This window comes from Oryza sativa, chromosome 8 (assembly GCF_034140825.1).
Source record: "Oryza sativa Japonica Group chromosome 8, ASM3414082v1".
Taxonomy (NCBI): Eukaryota; Viridiplantae; Streptophyta; class Magnoliopsida; order Poales; family Poaceae; genus Oryza; species Oryza sativa.
The window spans coordinates 2,818,721-2,833,785 of record NC_089042.1 but is presented as its reverse complement, the minus strand read 5'-3'; the positions used below and the strand labels follow the sequence as shown (position 1 = coordinate 2,833,785).

At 41.2% G+C, this 15,065-nt stretch overlaps 2 protein-coding genes and 1 pseudogene across 5 annotated transcripts; 2 read left to right on the top strand and 1 right to left on the bottom strand.

Moving 5' to 3' along the window:
• The first annotated feature begins 1,901 nt into the window (after positions 1–1,901).
• On the top strand, positions 1,902–4,510 carry LOC4344658 (F-box/LRR-repeat protein At4g14103). Of its 3 annotated transcripts, none has more exons than XM_015793298.3 (5): positions 1,902–2,050; positions 2,709–3,553; positions 3,631–3,792; positions 3,880–4,103; positions 4,196–4,510. In XM_015793298.3, exons 2-5 carry the CDS (start codon positions 2,717–2,719, stop codon positions 4,197–4,199), a joined length of 1,227 nt encoding a protein of 408 aa, XP_015648784.1. In that variant the 5' UTR covers positions 1,902–2,050; positions 2,709–2,716; the 3' UTR covers positions 4,200–4,510. The 3 variants fall into 3 exon arrangements, with proteins under 3 accessions (XP_015648784.1, XP_015648782.1, XP_015648783.1); XM_015793296.3 differs by having other exon boundaries at positions 2,648–3,553; XM_015793297.3 differs by having other exon boundaries at positions 2,630–3,553.
• Positions 4,511–4,818: 308 nt separating this feature from the next.
• Positions 4,819–7,748, top strand: LOC9271857 (F-box/LRR-repeat protein At4g14103-like; annotated as a pseudogene).
• Positions 7,749–9,015: 1,267 nt separating this feature from the next.
• Positions 9,016–12,632, bottom strand: LOC4344657 (putative protease Do-like 14). 2 transcript variants are annotated; one of them, XM_066303653.1, is made up of 10 exons: positions 12,133–12,632; positions 11,895–12,032; positions 11,685–11,811; positions 10,627–10,896; positions 10,414–10,544; positions 10,126–10,243; positions 9,957–10,046; positions 9,808–9,876; positions 9,627–9,704; positions 9,016–9,262 (listed from the first exon to the last, which is right to left on the bottom strand). In XM_066303653.1, the coding sequence occupies exons 4-10, from the start codon at positions 10,882–10,884 to the stop codon at positions 9,254–9,256; spliced, it is 753 nt and encodes a 250-aa protein (XP_066159750.1). In that variant the 5' UTR covers positions 10,885–10,896; positions 11,685–11,811; positions 11,895–12,032; positions 12,133–12,632; the 3' UTR covers positions 9,016–9,253. The 2 variants fall into 2 exon arrangements, with proteins under 2 accessions (XP_066159750.1, XP_066159751.1); XM_066303654.1 differs by having other exon boundaries at positions 11,685–11,804.
• Positions 12,633–15,065: the final 2,433 nt, after the last annotated feature.

The following is a 15,065-nucleotide window of genomic DNA, read 5'->3' as shown; positions in this document are numbered from 1 at the left end:
CGGAGCTGGGGCCGAATCATCCATGGGGAGGCGGCCCGAGTCCGAGATAGACCTCATCGGAGCACGTGAAAGAAGATAAATCCATTCTTACTACTATAAAGTTATAGTATGATCCACTAACTACAATTAAGATACTAAATCTCAAACATTAATGTTCCACATTATCATCAATTTTTAGCCGTTGGATCATTGGATTAGATTGCTTCTTAGGTGTTGGATGAATAAAACGCAGTCACCACATGTGGCCCATTGATCCTAGGCCAATTTAATAGTGAAGGAATTACGGTTTCTTCTTAATTGATCGGTGAGGTCTTCTCCTATAGTAACAATGCTGGTGGTGTATGGTTTTCTCCATCGATGGCAGTCGATGCCCTTGTGAAAAATCTAATATGTTGTATTATGATATTTTCTGATATATTATATCGACCCTCTCATGAGGTATATATAGGAGTACATAGGAGATAGAGACTTGGAGTACAATACATGTAAGAGTAGATTTATCTCTAGGATTCTATCTCTAGAACTCTATTCTTATCCCTAGGATTCTATCTCTAGAATATATCTTATCTCTATAATTTATTTTTGACTCTTATCTCTAACTAACATATTATACTTCTAACAACCCTAACAGGCTAGCACGGCCTACGTGTGGTACGGTGCTGGCCTGGCCAAAAAACAACATGCAGTACTTTATTGCCAACAGACGTTAGCCATTCATCTCGACGCTGAGTTTCGGACACCACCACCTTCAAGGACTTCTTTTCCCCATAATTTATAGTGCTGATGTATGCTTCTTTTTTAAACTGACCGATTAATTAAACGTAATAAATTAAAAAGAGAAGCATGTGCTTCCAATAGCTACATATTTGATGAGAACGGCGTGTAGATTGGATGAAATATAGCTAAAGACCATACAAGTTAGATACTCCCTTCGTTTCAGGTTATAAAACTTTGACTATGTCAAACTGTTTTAAGTTTGACTAAGTTTATAGAAAAATATAGTAATATTTATAATACTAAATTAGTTTCATCATATCAATAATTGAATATATTTTCATAATAAATTTATCTTGGATTGAAATTGTAACTATTTTTTTCTACAAACTTGATCAAACTTAAAACAGTTTGACTTTGATCAAAGTCAAAACGTCTTATAGCCAGCCTGAAACAGAGGGAGTATGTTGTATTACAAAACATTCTCTGACCTTCACTTGCTTGAATTTTGTTGTCTTTTCTCATCTGAAGGTGATACCAAAATATATTATTGAAGCATACAGTTTCCTGCCTTGCACATATACAAAGGTATTTTATTATACCTGCCGCAACGCGCTGGATATCAACTAGTTTTACAGTTGTTGAGAGGTATCAATATCTATGGTACTTACCGATAACCTCCCTAAGGGTGTGTTCGGCACCCCTTTTCCCAACCCTTCTCGCTTGTTTTTTTCCGTGCACATTTTTCAAACTGCTAAATTGTGCGTTTTTTACAAAAAGTTACTATACGAAAGTTGCTTAAAAAAATCAAATTAATCTATTTTTTTAAAAAATAGCTAATACTTAATTAATCACGTACTAATGAACCGCTCCGTTTTCCGTGCACACTATTTGTGTTGGGATATGGGATGCCAGCCTAAGGACCGGAAGAACTGCAGGGCTGGGCTAGATAGGATAACGTGCAGCCCGTTTTATGTTGGGCTAGTCCGCTACTGTGACATACGTGCGGTCCAATTAATTGGTCCGAAACAAATGTGATCCACATACGGCCCATACTAATTAGGCTGTAAAGGGAGTGTGGTAGTTGGGCCGGAACACACCTTTGCTCACGCGCACGGCCCACCGAAGCGCCATACTAGTGAACCAATAATGCCTTGATCTGAGCCACACAGCGCACAAGATCGGACGGCTCGCAGGGACCCACGTCGGGTGGTGTCGCATTTCTGGCCTCTCCTCTCCGGCCGGCGGCGACACCCGGCGGCCGCAGAACGCCGGCGAGCGGAGGCAAGCAGCCGCGATCAAGACCTGAACCGCACGCGCGCCTCCGTCGTTCTTGGTGAGAAGTTCTCCTACCTGATTTTCTCCGAGTAGTTCATTCTTCCGCCTCTATTCGTCGTCTAGGGTTTTCCATCGCCCCTGCTCCGCCTTAGCTTCTTCGCGGCCTCTGCTAGGAACCCTGAATCAGGAAATATAGGGTTTTCCCGTAGTTGTTTTTGACGGAGATTCTTGCATTTGAGCCAAATCGTCAGTTGGTTGCAGATGCTCTCCACGGCAATGGCTATTTTCTTTGCTGCAACTGTGGTTGGTAGGCTCCTGGGACTGGAACACTGGGGGAAGGGGTTGCTCCGAGGAAAAAGAAAAATAATAATGTGATTTAGTCATGTTTGATTTCTATGACGATTGCCGCAACGAATATCTAGATTCATTCTCCTCTCACGGATAAAAAGGCTAAAAGCCATGGCAAGATTGTGTGGGTGTTGGTGTTTCTGTTCTTGAATTGCCACCGAAATTGTTGTTAATTTTTTTCATGTTTCAATCTCCTTTTCCATTTTCTGCTTACGACAATGAATTCATGACTGCATATTTACTAGTGCAGTGTAGTTTTCTGTCTTACTTATTATCTTCCTTTGCTCAGGATTGTTTAATTTTGTAGAGACACCAGTTTGCTCCACACCTGCTCGATTGAATGCCCCTGATACAACAACTTCTTCCAGATACAGGGATGTCCATCTCTCACTGTGAGGATAATGATTCTGACAGGATCAGCAACCTACCTGACAAGCTGCTGCACCATGTCATGTCCTATCTAACAGCACAAGAGGCAGTGCGGACATGCGTGCTGTCACGGAGGTGGCAGAACGTCTGGTCATCTATGATGTTTCTGCATGCTAACGCAGCCAAGTCCAGCAGCATCACAAGTTTCAAGAAATTTCTCGATAATGTGCTCCTGTACCGCAATCCTGTTCCACTGAAGGGACTTTGGGTTTCTGCCGCCTGCGACAACTCTGATGATTCCCTTGATTATTCCGACATCCATCGATGGGTTCATCATGTTCTTAGGAGCAATGCACGCGAAGTTGGCATATTCGTTCGTTGTGGTTCCAAGCTTCTTTCTATAGATGGTTATCCCTTTGCTTTCAACTCGGTGCACTTGTCTAAGTTGGTGCTTTTCAAGTTTACAGTAAATGACTGTTTTGCCAAGAAGTTTTCTTCTGGTTGCCCGGTTTTGAAGGATCTTGTGTTGATAAGCTGTGGCATCGATGTCACCATGTTTTCCTCAACCACATTGAAGAGTTTCGTCATTCACAATGCAGAAGACATTGAACATCTGCCCAAACAAATTGAGTATCTTGTCATAGAAATGCCAAACTTAGTTACCCTGCATATAGAGGAGATTCCAAGAAGAAATATTCACCTTGTGGACTTGTCGTCAGTGAAAGAGGCCACAATTTACTTTTTTGAACACTCTTTTCGAAATTCCGCTGTTGACTGCAATATTCTCAGTGCTCTTTCAAATGCCACAAGCTTGAAGCTGATATGTGATTCTGTCTATGATGAAGTATGCTACCTCCTTTGAACATTTTCTCCTATCGGTTTTTATGTGTTTTTCTGATACACCTTTGGACTTGTCGGCAGGTGTCAAAGGTATTAATGCGTGATCTTCCAAGGTGTAAGGCATTTGACAACCTGAAAAGGTTGAAGCTTGGTGAGTGGTTTCTGAGAAATGGATGCTATCCGCTACTCTTCTTGCTTCGGTACTCACCTCACATAGAAAAACTTCGCCTGCAACTTACCAAGGCAAGATATAACACCTCCCCCCTTCCACATTGCTGTTTTTGGTCACGGCTTGAGTTTAATGGTTTCCTTTTTTATTCTTGTTATCAGCTTGGAGCTGAGGAGTATGAGAAGTTTCCAACTGCTGCAGCAGCAATAGATCCTCCATGCAAAGAAGCAGCAAGAACGTTTCATTGTGAAAAACTTACAGAGATTGAAATCGTCTACCCTCAGGGCGATAAAAGGGTGCACATCATTGTGAGGATATTGATTGCGAACATTAGCCCTCTCCCTGAAATTAAAATCAAGCCCTTTCCGAAATCCGGATTATCATGGTATGTTTCTTAAAATTGCCCATTCATGCTTATTGAATTAGTGGCTTATGTTTGGAGGCATTTGACACACATCATTTAAACTATTCTATTAGGTGATCTGTGGATTTTGGTGACTGAGGTGTCTATCTGGCTGGATTAGATATTCTGATACCAAGGATGATGTTTTTGGAAGACTTGTTCAGCTATCCTTTATGTTCATAGTGCATGTCTGCAGGAACCAATTATCAGAACAGCGAGCTCATCATCATCAGACGAACCAATTATGTTCTTAGTTTCTGAACAGCCAAGTGTTCTGAAGCTTCTCATTCCTGTTTACAATCCGGCTGTTTTTCTGTTTCCTGTATGACGGTACTTTCTCACTTGTCCATTTCAAGATTGCGATTTGCAAACTTCTTATGTGCGACCAACACTTGTGCTTGCTTCTGCTGTTGTTGCTTGTTTATTTCATTTCAATTTTATCTTCGATTTTGGAGATGGAGTTCGAATTATCGTTCGGCTACTTCTTGTCAGCCGCTGTCTCGCAGCGACAACCCATCTGATAATTTCGGAGCAGCGAAAGTTGGGCCGGAACGTGAATGTCCATATTTGTTGGGCCGGAACTCTCCTTAGGCCAGCCAACCCACAAGGCGTTTGGTCACTGACATGTGGGCCAGCCAGACTCATCCGCCTCGTTACACGCCTAGCGATCCAAAAATCCAGGGGCTCATGTCGTAATTACGAATCAACCAGAGGGACCAGTTTGAAAAAATCTCCTGCTCTACTGCATCTGAGCCGCACGATACGATCGTACGGCTCAGGGAGACCACAGCCAGGGGGGGGCAGCTGACATGTGGGGCCGGCCGACCTCTGCGTTGGTGTCGCATTTCACTTCCACGCTTCTCTCCGGCCACCGGCGGCGACACCCGGAGGCCCCCGCCGGCGGCGGAACGCCGGCGAGCCGCGACCAAGGCTGGGCCTGCATGCGCGACTACACGGGCTATTTGGTGCGTGCTGCTCCTACCTGTTCTTCTTAGTCCATTCTTTCGGTTCTACTAGGGTTTTCTTGTCATCCCCACTGCTCCTCTAGTTTCTACTCTGTTAGGGTGTTAGAGATCAATGTCGTGTTGTTTCTTACAGTATGGTGGGTTTTGTTGCACTTGAGCCTAGTGTCTCAGATTTGCTGCTACTGTACAAGTGTTATTCGCACGCTCCTTGGTCTGGAACCAGGGGATTATTCTGAGAAGAATAAGAAAAACGAACCTTCGACTGAGATTAGTAATATTTGATTTCTACCTAGATTCTCCTCGCGCTCGCTTCGATCCCAGTGGTTCTGGAGTCGGAGGGCCAGATGTGGTCTTTAGCCGGCATTGCTGTTTTTGGCGATTTCTTGGGAGTGTAGCGTGGCTCTGTCCCCTTCCGCTGTTTGGAGTTGTGTTTTAACTGTCGTAGTAGTCCGTAGCTTCAGGTTTTCTATCCCCCCCCCCCCCCTCATAAGCTAGTCTGGCTGATTGCGTTGTGTAACAAAAACTCTTTTCCTGCTAATATATTGACGTGCAATCCTTTTGCGCGTTCGCGAAAAAATACCTAGATTCTCGTCTAGTGGATAAAACCCAAGGTAAGGTTATGCGGGTGCTACTGATTATTTTCTTAAATTGCCACTGAAATTGTACTTTACCTCATGCTTGAATCTCGTTCCATTTTCTGCTTATAATATTGAATTCATGATGACATTTTACTAGTGTGGTGTAGTCTTTTATAGCTTACTCTTCTACCCTTGCTTGGGATCATTTAATTTTGTAGAGACAACACCTTGCACGGAAGCTGCTCGATTCAATGTCCCTGATAGAGCAAGTTCTTCCAGCGACAGGGATGACCACCTCTATCAATGAGGAGAATGCGCCTGACAGGATTAGCAGACTACCAGACGGGCTGCTACGCTTTGTCATGCTCTATTTAACCGCGCAAGAGGCAGTGCAGACATGCGTGCTATCGCGGAGGTGGCAGAATGTCTGGTCATCTACAAAGTGGCTCAAAGCTGATGCAGCAAAGTTCAGCAGCATGAAAAGTTTCAAGAAGTTTGTTGACAATTTGCTCCCGTACCGCAGACCTGTGCCACTGGATGCACTTTTTATTCTTGCCACCTGCAACCACTCTGATGATTCCCTTGATTATTCTGACATCCATCCATGGATTCGTCATGCCCTTAGGAGCAATGCCTGGGCTCTTGGCATTATGGAGCATTGTGGCACCAATCTTCTTTCAATTGATGGTTATCCCTTTCCGTTCACCTCGGTCTACTTGTCTATCTTGCACCTTTGCCATTTCATTATAGATGACAGTTTTGTCAAGAAGCTCTCTTCTTGTTGCCCGGTCTTAGAGGATCTGGAGTTGAAAAACTGTGCCATCATTGTCACCATGTTTTCCTCCACCACATTGAAGAATTTGCTCATTAACTCTACAGAGACCACAGAGCATTTCCCCCCCAAAATTTGAGCATCTTATGATAGATATGCCAAACCTAGTTACCCTGCATCTAGATGAGATTCCAAACAGAAATATTCAGCTCGTGGACGTGTCATCAGTGAAAAGGGCCACATTTTACTTTTTTGAACTCTCTTTCCAAAATTCTGCTGTTGACTGCAATATTATCCCTGCTCTTTCCAATGTCACAAGCTTGGAATTGGTTTCTCCAACTGCCTATGAAGATGTATGTGACCTCCTTTTAACAGTTTCTTATATGTGTTTTTTTATATGGTTTTCCTAAAACATGGTCGGACTTGTTGGCAGGTGGTGCCAAATGTGTTAATCCGTAGTTTTCCAAGGTGTAAGACATTCAGCAACCTGAAATATTTGAAGCTAGGTGAGTGGTTTTTGAGAGATGGTTGCTATCCTCTACTTTTCTTGCTTCGGCGCTCACCTAACATAGAAAAACTTCACCTGCAACTTAACAAGGTAAGATATAATACCTCAGCCCCTTCCATATTGCTATTTGTGCTCATGGCTTGAGTTTGATGGTGTCTTTCATTCTTGTTATCAGTATGGATCTGATGACTATGAGGATTACCCAGATGCTGCTGCAGCAATTGATCCTACTTGCAGAGAAATAGAAGAAATGTTCAATTGTGTAAAACTCAGGAAGATCACAATATTCTACCCACAGGGTGATGAAAGAGTGCACATCATTGTGAGGATCTTGATTGCGAATATTAGCCCTCTCCCTGCAATTAAAATCAAGCCCACCCCGGTTTAGCATGGTATGTTTGTTAAAATTCTCCATGCATGCTTATTGAATCAGTGGTTTATGTTTCAAGCCATTTGACAGACATCATTTAAGCTGTTTTGTTAGGTGGTCTGGATTTTGGTGGCTGAGGCCTGAGGTGTCTATCTGGCTGGGTTAGAGATTCCAGTGCCTGGATGTTGTTGGAAGATTTGTTCAACTGTTCTTTCTCCTTTTGGTGACGATACTTGTGACTTGTCTATTGCAACTGCGTACTTGATCTGTAAAAGTTCGATTTAATTCAGCGTTTGGCGAATTTGGATGCACTTGTGCGTCTTGATTAATTCCTGGCAAGGTTTGGGAGGTTTTATTAGGGGTGCTGTATGAGAAGCCCCCAAAACAATGGAATCATCTGGCCATGAAGGCCATGGCCCTGTTGTTTCATTGGAGCTTCACATGGTTGTTTTTTTCTCTTTATCAGTTTTCTTGACACAATTCATGCATTAGCGAACTGGAACATCGTTTAGAATGTGAAACCCAAATATTGAATTGGAAAAAAAAACTAAACTTGATTTCTGAGGATGAGACGAGTTTCCTTTTATTTAATACATGGACAAGATGAAATGGCACAATTATATGAATTTGATTCACTGACATGGTATACAACAAATGGAACGGACATTAACATTACACTGGCATATTAAGACAATTACACACTAAACGCAATTACGCAAACAATGATGAAGCTGCATGTTGCTATGGTGAGACAACAATCTCCTTGAGCTCATGGGAATTACTGCCTTCACCTAGGGGGATGAGCTGATACATCAACTAAATTTAGTTTAACAAGAGTTAGTGTGCACAATAGTTAGCTATTACAAGACTCTGTGCCTTGGGAAGTTCCAGATGGAGTAGCTGCATCTTCTTCATCGATATTGAGAGCAAGGATAATAATAGAGCTCACTATCTACTGGAGTATTAGCCTATCTTAAAGCTAACACATATAATAGATTAGCTATAAGGTTTAGCTATAATTTTCTTCTCCTATCTCTATCTCTCACTTATACATTTATTGTTTTTGTCTTGGAGTTTGTGTTAAGTTAGCTCTTGCATGAGAGCCAACACCTTTGATTTTTTGTTACCTCTCTCCTCCACATAAGCTTATAGCAAGCTTATAGCTCACTATTATACTTGCTCTGAGAGGCTTGAAATCTCGGGAATTTGAAGGACTAGTGCCACCATCTTGTCTGTTCTCCCGAGGCTTCCTTTTCAGCAAGCGGCACTATTGTCTCCTCTGAAGCCTCTCAGGGAATGCCTCCATTCCTGCATGTGCCAACAGGAGCCACAATATCAACGCCTGATCCAAGGCTCTTGGCATGCAAGTATCCTCGACATCTACCAGCGGAGAAGAAGAGCATCTCCACCCACACTTCTTCTATAAGACTCCACATTTTGTCCTCGTCATCTAGGCCCATCAACCTTTGTGCAATCAACCATACTGGGCAAAGCCATAATTAAGCTTCACAGCCAAAGTAATATTGTGCTTATTGATGAAGCAACAACCTAAGCCGGAGTATGTGCTGAACTGCAAGATTTTGAACTCCATCAATAGGGTTATGTGGAATACTATGGGACTATCAATTTTGTTTGGTGTCATATCCTGTAACTTAGGTTTGTTTTTTTTGTTTTACCTCAAAAAATTCTATCAAGCTTACATTGCATTTGTGTTTATTGCTCATCTTGTAAATTACTAAATCTCACCATTGCAGAATATTCATATAAAATATTAGCACAACCATTTAGGCAATGAGGTTACATCGCTGATAACATGACTTGATAAATTATCCTAAAAGAAGTATATTACATATCCTTTGGTCAGTCATATAACTCTAGGCGACTTCAATCTTACAGCATCTCTAAGACTTCAATCTTATAGCACCTGTCATATACACCATCAGTCAACCTACATTTAGAAACATTTGTCAATTAAGCACATAATTTTACCATCCCAAAAAATAAATGTCCTCGCAATATCCAAATCAAATGCTGATTGAGTCATCTAGTTAATTATGCCAAAAATAAATGTATTCAAATTGAATGGTTAATCACCCTCGGGTTAGCTATGACAGTATTAAATTCTGAATTATAATTCTAGATGCATGGGCTGATAATAAAGCTAACACATGTTCCAAACTATAGGAAGCCATAGTACAGAACTTGCCAAACATAATTTGCATTGTGAGGATTTTTTTTAAAATGAAAAGTGAGGATGAATTTTGGGGAAAACAAATAGCAAAGTGAGGCTTTACTACAATTCAAGTAGTTACCCGCTTAGAAGCATCAGAGAACGGTACAGGGAAAGTAATGCTTTCCTTATATGAGTCGGCGAGATTATGAACTTCAACCTGCATAGAGAAAAACAAAATGGGTGTTCAGTTTTTTTTTTCTTTTACCTTCCAGTACTGAACAAAAAGTAATTTTTTTTTTCACATGTAGCTTTTAACGTACCTTGAGATCTACTGTAAAGCTTAAGCCCTGCAGGTATCCCCAACCAAGAGAAAGGAGGTAATCTTCTAACTGTTCACAAGATGTAATTAGATATAAACCATATTATGTTTATAGTAAATTAATTAACAAAGAGCAACAGTTCTTATCACCTGAGGTAAAGTAGAACAACGGTTATCCTTAAAAACAATCACGTCCCCTCGTCTAATACCGATTCTCTCAGCAGTAGAATCAACTTTTACCTTAATTTGAGACCAAAAAGGGTCAAATACTATGGGTCAAATCCTGTGAGAAAAATATCTGGATGGAACAGTATTATACCAGATTCACAATGAAACCGCCGGTGATATTGTACTCAAGACAAAGTTCCTCCCGCATAGAGACATCCAGTAGTTCCACAGCCTTCAATTGCATGCCAAGCATGGGACGAGCAACACGGCTAAAAATGAGTCGGATTTAGAGCGTCAGCTCCAAAAGTTAAACTATAAAATGTTTTTTTGGCTAATCCAGAACAAGTACTATAAAGTTTCTTTCTTTCTTTTTTAATTTTTTGCCAATCCAAGTAGAATATAGATCACAATAGTTAGGGGGAAAAAAAAGGAAACAGACCTAAACTGATGCCACATCTCAATGCAAGTTCTGATTGTAGTGATAGAGATAACAACCGGACCCGGGTTTCTATCAAATGCAATTCCAATGATATTACCATCATGGTCAACCACCGGCCCTCCTGAACCACCCTACATTAAACAGATAGTATGAAATTAATTACATAAGAATATAAGAATGCATTAAAATGCGAACATAATATTGCATCAATACCTCGGGAATATCACAACTCAGAAACATATAGGGATTGGTCAATAACCCAGGATAATCCAGCCATGAAATTGTTCCATGCCTAACCATTAAGGACATGTTTTCATCCCTAGCCAATGCAAATACATCCTGGCCATAGTTTATGCCCAAGCCAAAAGAAGGGACCTGCAACTGGAAGTCTCCCTTGACCTCCAAAAGAGCGATACCATAGTGTACATTGAAGAATAACAACCGTCCTTCTGTAATTGTCCTATTTGGCATACGAACGGATAGCTGAAAAGTTTGAAATTTGATCAAATATAGTTAACTAGTATAAAAAGGACTAAATATCATAAGAAATTGCATAGATAAGTACCTTCAAGAAAAACTCTAGGTGGGTAAAGATAATTGAAAAATGGGCGAAAGGATAGAAAAAGAATCAACATCGTGGAGTATAACAAGAGGCATGCAAGGCATAGATATTCGGTAACAGTAACACTTCTCTAAAGAAAGGCAAAACCAAGCGCATAATATGATTTTAAAACAGTGCGTTTAGATTGTACTAAGAGAGTGCCAAGAACATTCAAACAATAGATGAAATAACAAAAGTAACTGTGAAGGGACCCACACCAAGACATGGAAAAAACATGTATCAAAACCACCATGTAGACAAATGCCTCAACACAATAGAATATCCAATGCAGCGTGCTAGGTGCAGGTAGCTAAGCCGTAGTGAGACAAACATATGCAGTGGTGTTTAATGTGTTGCTTGACATTACATAATTTGGTTTATAGAGTAAAAGCAAAGGGTTAGAATTCTTGTGTCACTTTTACATTAAGCGGAGAGAGGCCTTTGGAATGCCAAGTGGGCAATATAACCAGATTTATTTGACCTCAATTTCAATAATGTCAGTAAAACATGGATGACAAACAAAGAGAATTAGACAACAGCAGTTGCTACGTGAACTCAAATAATTAAAGCACCTGCAGGCAGGCATGATCAACTACACTGATAAGATGCAGCATTTAACATAGAAGACCATACGCACGGCATATATAATTTGAAGAAGCGAATTATGTACCTTGAATAAATTCACCGTCGAAGTCGCACACCGTAGAACAAGAGGTCAGGATCTTGGCGCACTTGTTGGCCCCATCCCAACCAATCACGATGCCGGTGCACTGGGAAATCAGTTCCCCATCTGCAAGCTGTCCATTGTCACATTCATAATTTCATATAGCTAGGATCATCATATGAAAATATTAAAGGTCGATCGGATGATTTGTTTTACCAGGCTTTGAGGATGAAACACTGACAACGGAACGAGCCACACGCAGCACCATGGCCTTGTCTTGTGAGCTGACCACGGCATCAGGAGTGAGGGGATCCCGGGGGTTATCTCTGAGAGTGGGGATATCTTCAGGACGAGCTAACGAGATCGAAGAAGTGAGATCAGTGGTCATGACTCATGAATCAGGCAGGGTTTAATTTGAAGGATTAGGCAAGGTAAGAGAGGAAAATTAATTAACCTTGTTTCTCGAGCTTGCTGATCCTGCTGCACTCCTCCATCCATTCTTGAACAGCACTCATGTGTTTCTTGCTAAGAGCATGTTGCCCTGGCCGTAAACTGGGGTAATCCGGGTAGCGACCAGGGACCGGCCGGGAGGCCAGCCTTGTACTGCCGGCGGCGGCGGCCACCGCCGTTGTCGTCTTCTTCCTCTTCTTCGGCGGTTGATCAGAAGAGCCCGACACTACCCTAGGGTGGTCGGTAGAATCCGAATCCAACCCTAGGTGACTCCTCGCTGATCTAGATCGAGTCCACCTTCCACTGCCCGCCGCCGCCGCCGCTGGAGCAGGACTCGTTTCCGATGATTTGGGAGCTTCTTCTCCACTCGCGGCGTGGGATAGTGCCGCCCCCGTCGACCTCCTCCGCAATTTCGGTGGCATCGATCGATCGATCGCCGCCGGTCACGATTTGCGGAGTCGCGGGCGCTAGGGATTTGTCGGCTTGGGTCCCTCTCACTCCGTCGGGTTGTACAAGGCCTCACTACTCCCTATTTGTTGGCTTGTTGGGCTGGTTCTTTTTCAAAACGGAATCGACCTTATTAAAAGTGCCCGTGCCACGGAGTGTGTACGTTGACCTTTTTGGTTTAGGCAACTAATCTGCTCAAAAAAATTATTTATTTTTAGATAAATAATCTGCTATATATCCGTGGAATACATAGGATGTTTAGTTTGGATTTAGCATGGGAGAAAATGGATAGACGAATAATGCAATTGTCTTTGCCTAGAAGGCGATGGATGAAAGTTTGTATGACGAAAAATATATTTATATTTTTTTACGTAGGTAAGTCTAATAAAATATGAGTGAATTTTTTTACTCAATGTACTTTGAATTGCGGAATATATTTTTTTCGAAACACATAGTACAAACGCGCTCACAACGCGAGCATTAAGATTGACGAAGTCACCACGAACGCTTCGAACATCTATGTCAAATCAAAGATTTGAACCCAGAATGACTGGTTCTACCACAAGAAATAGTCAGTTGACCTATGCTCACTTTGCAATTGTGGAAATATACTTATGCATTGTTACCTAAAGAAAATATGTGGAGTTTATCAAATCGTAAAATCAATCTTATTATTTTTGTGAGAGTGAGTATTGTTTTTTATTTATAAATTGTATTTGAGTCAAATATTAATAAGTAGACATGAAAAAGAAAGAAGATTAGACATATAAAAAATGAAAAATAGTAGACAGTGAGGGAAAAATATAAAAAATAAAAAAAAAGAGCGGACAGAGACAAAGAAAAAAGCATAGTGGACAGGTCGACAGGTTGAGGCCTGTCTGGATCTTGCATTATCACTCTCTCGTTTCGTCCGCATGGTGTTTAGATTAGTCATATATAGTTTTGACGTGTCATATTTGGTACTGTACATGGTGTTGTATAGGATGTTCGGAAACTAATAAAAAATAATTATAGAATCTGTCAGTAAACCACATAATAAATTTGTTAAGCCTAATTAATCCAGCATTAGTAAATGTTTACTGTAACACCACATTATCAAATCATTTAGCATTAGGCTTAAAAAATTTATCTCACAAATTAGTTATAATCTGTGCAATTAGTTATTTTTTAAGCCTCAGATTTCTTCCTCTCCGTCGACGTTGCTGCCCAATCCACCAAATCGTCTTCTCTTCCCCTCGCAATTGTCAGCCCGATCCACGACGTCATCACCAGCCTTCTTTTTCTCTCGGCATGTGCTCGCGGTTAGTGAGCTTAGTGCCGCCGGATGATGTCAGATCTGGTGTCTTCCTCCTCATTACTGCTGTTGGATCCGGTGGGTTTTTCTTTCCTAGTGATCTCCTCCATGGGATTTAGCCTCCGCTTAGTTCCACACATAAATTTTACACCATATCACGTCAAGCGTTTGAACATCTGCATAAAGTATTAAATATAGGCTAAAAAATAACTAATTGTACAAATTGTAACTAATTTACGAGACGAATCTTGTAAACCTGATTGCTCCATGATTTGATAATATATTGCTACAGTAAACATTTGCTAATGACGGATTAATTAGGCTTAATAAATTTGTCTCGTTATTTATTGACGGATAATGTAATTAGTTTTGTTAGTTAGTGCCCAAACACATTATACGACACCCTATATAATACTCAATATTACACGCCAAAACTTTGCATCCCTTGATCTAAACACCCCCTTAGTCTGATTGGGGCGCTTTTTTTTTAAGGATGTCTCAGGATTTGGTGCAGTGGAGGAATCCACCTTACAAGGTTTAGTTCTTCTTCTTCCTTTCTCTGCCGCTGCGTTGGTAGCGCTGGAGGGGTTTTGTAACCACCTTGTAATTTTCCTTTGCAGATGTGATTAACCACCTTGATATGGTGCTCGGCAAGGGCATGGCTGTTATGTACAGATTTGCAGGACCTTGGATAGGGCTTAGGTAAAGGAACTTCCATGATGACATTTGTTTGTAAACTTTGGATAGGTAACTGTATGGCTAAGTTGGTTTGTGCCCAAAAAATTCCTTGTGTGAAGGCTAGTTCTGTATATTGATCTGGAAAATAGGAGATAGCCTTCACTACCTACTTTGTTGTCACTATATTCATGATTTTGCATTTTTTAAGCATGTTGCGTTTCTGAGGGGTTGCTTCCCGTACCACCAGATTGATTAGTCTGTGATTAGGTAGGTAATTTTAATTAAGGGGAAAAAACTAATACAGATGCTTTCATGTGATATTTTTCGGCGCAATAGGAAACATTAGCAGTTCAGCACATAGAGACAAATACATAGTTGTTTAACAGTAGAAAGATAGTGTTTCTATGAAGAATTGGATGTGAATTCCACTTCCGAGTCAGTGACAGCGTTGGCTTCTATCTTCCTCTCTTGTTCACTTTTTTTTACTGCATATTTAACCCATATTGCACGTCCTATCT

What these genes read in the sequence shown, in the direction of transcription:
- LOC4344657 (XM_066303653.1), bottom strand. Translation starts at nt 10,884, where the DNA reads ATGCCAAATAGGACAATTACAGAAGGACGGTTGTTATTCTTCAATGTA. An exon ending in TGAGTTGTGATATTCCCGAG is followed by an intron (nt 10,545 to 10,626) that starts GTATTGATGCAA and finishes TGTTTAATGTAG; the next exon opens with GGTGGTTCAGGAGGGCCGGT. An exon ending in GCGGTTTCATTGTGAATCTG is followed by an intron (nt 10,047 to 10,125) that starts GTATAATACTGT and finishes TCTCAAATTAAG; the next exon opens with GTAAAAGTTGATTCTACTGC.
- LOC4344658 (XM_015793296.3), top strand. Translation starts at nt 2,681, where the DNA reads ATGCCCCTGATACAACAACTTCTTCCAGATACAGGGATGTCCATCTCT. An exon ending in GTGATTCTGTCTATGATGAA is followed by an intron (nt 3,554 to 3,630) that starts GTATGCTACCTC and finishes ACTTGTCGGCAG; the next exon opens with GTGTCAAAGGTATTAATGCG. An exon ending in TTCGCCTGCAACTTACCAAG is followed by an intron (nt 3,793 to 3,879) that starts GCAAGATATAAC and finishes TCTTGTTATCAG; the next exon opens with CTTGGAGCTGAGGAGTATGA.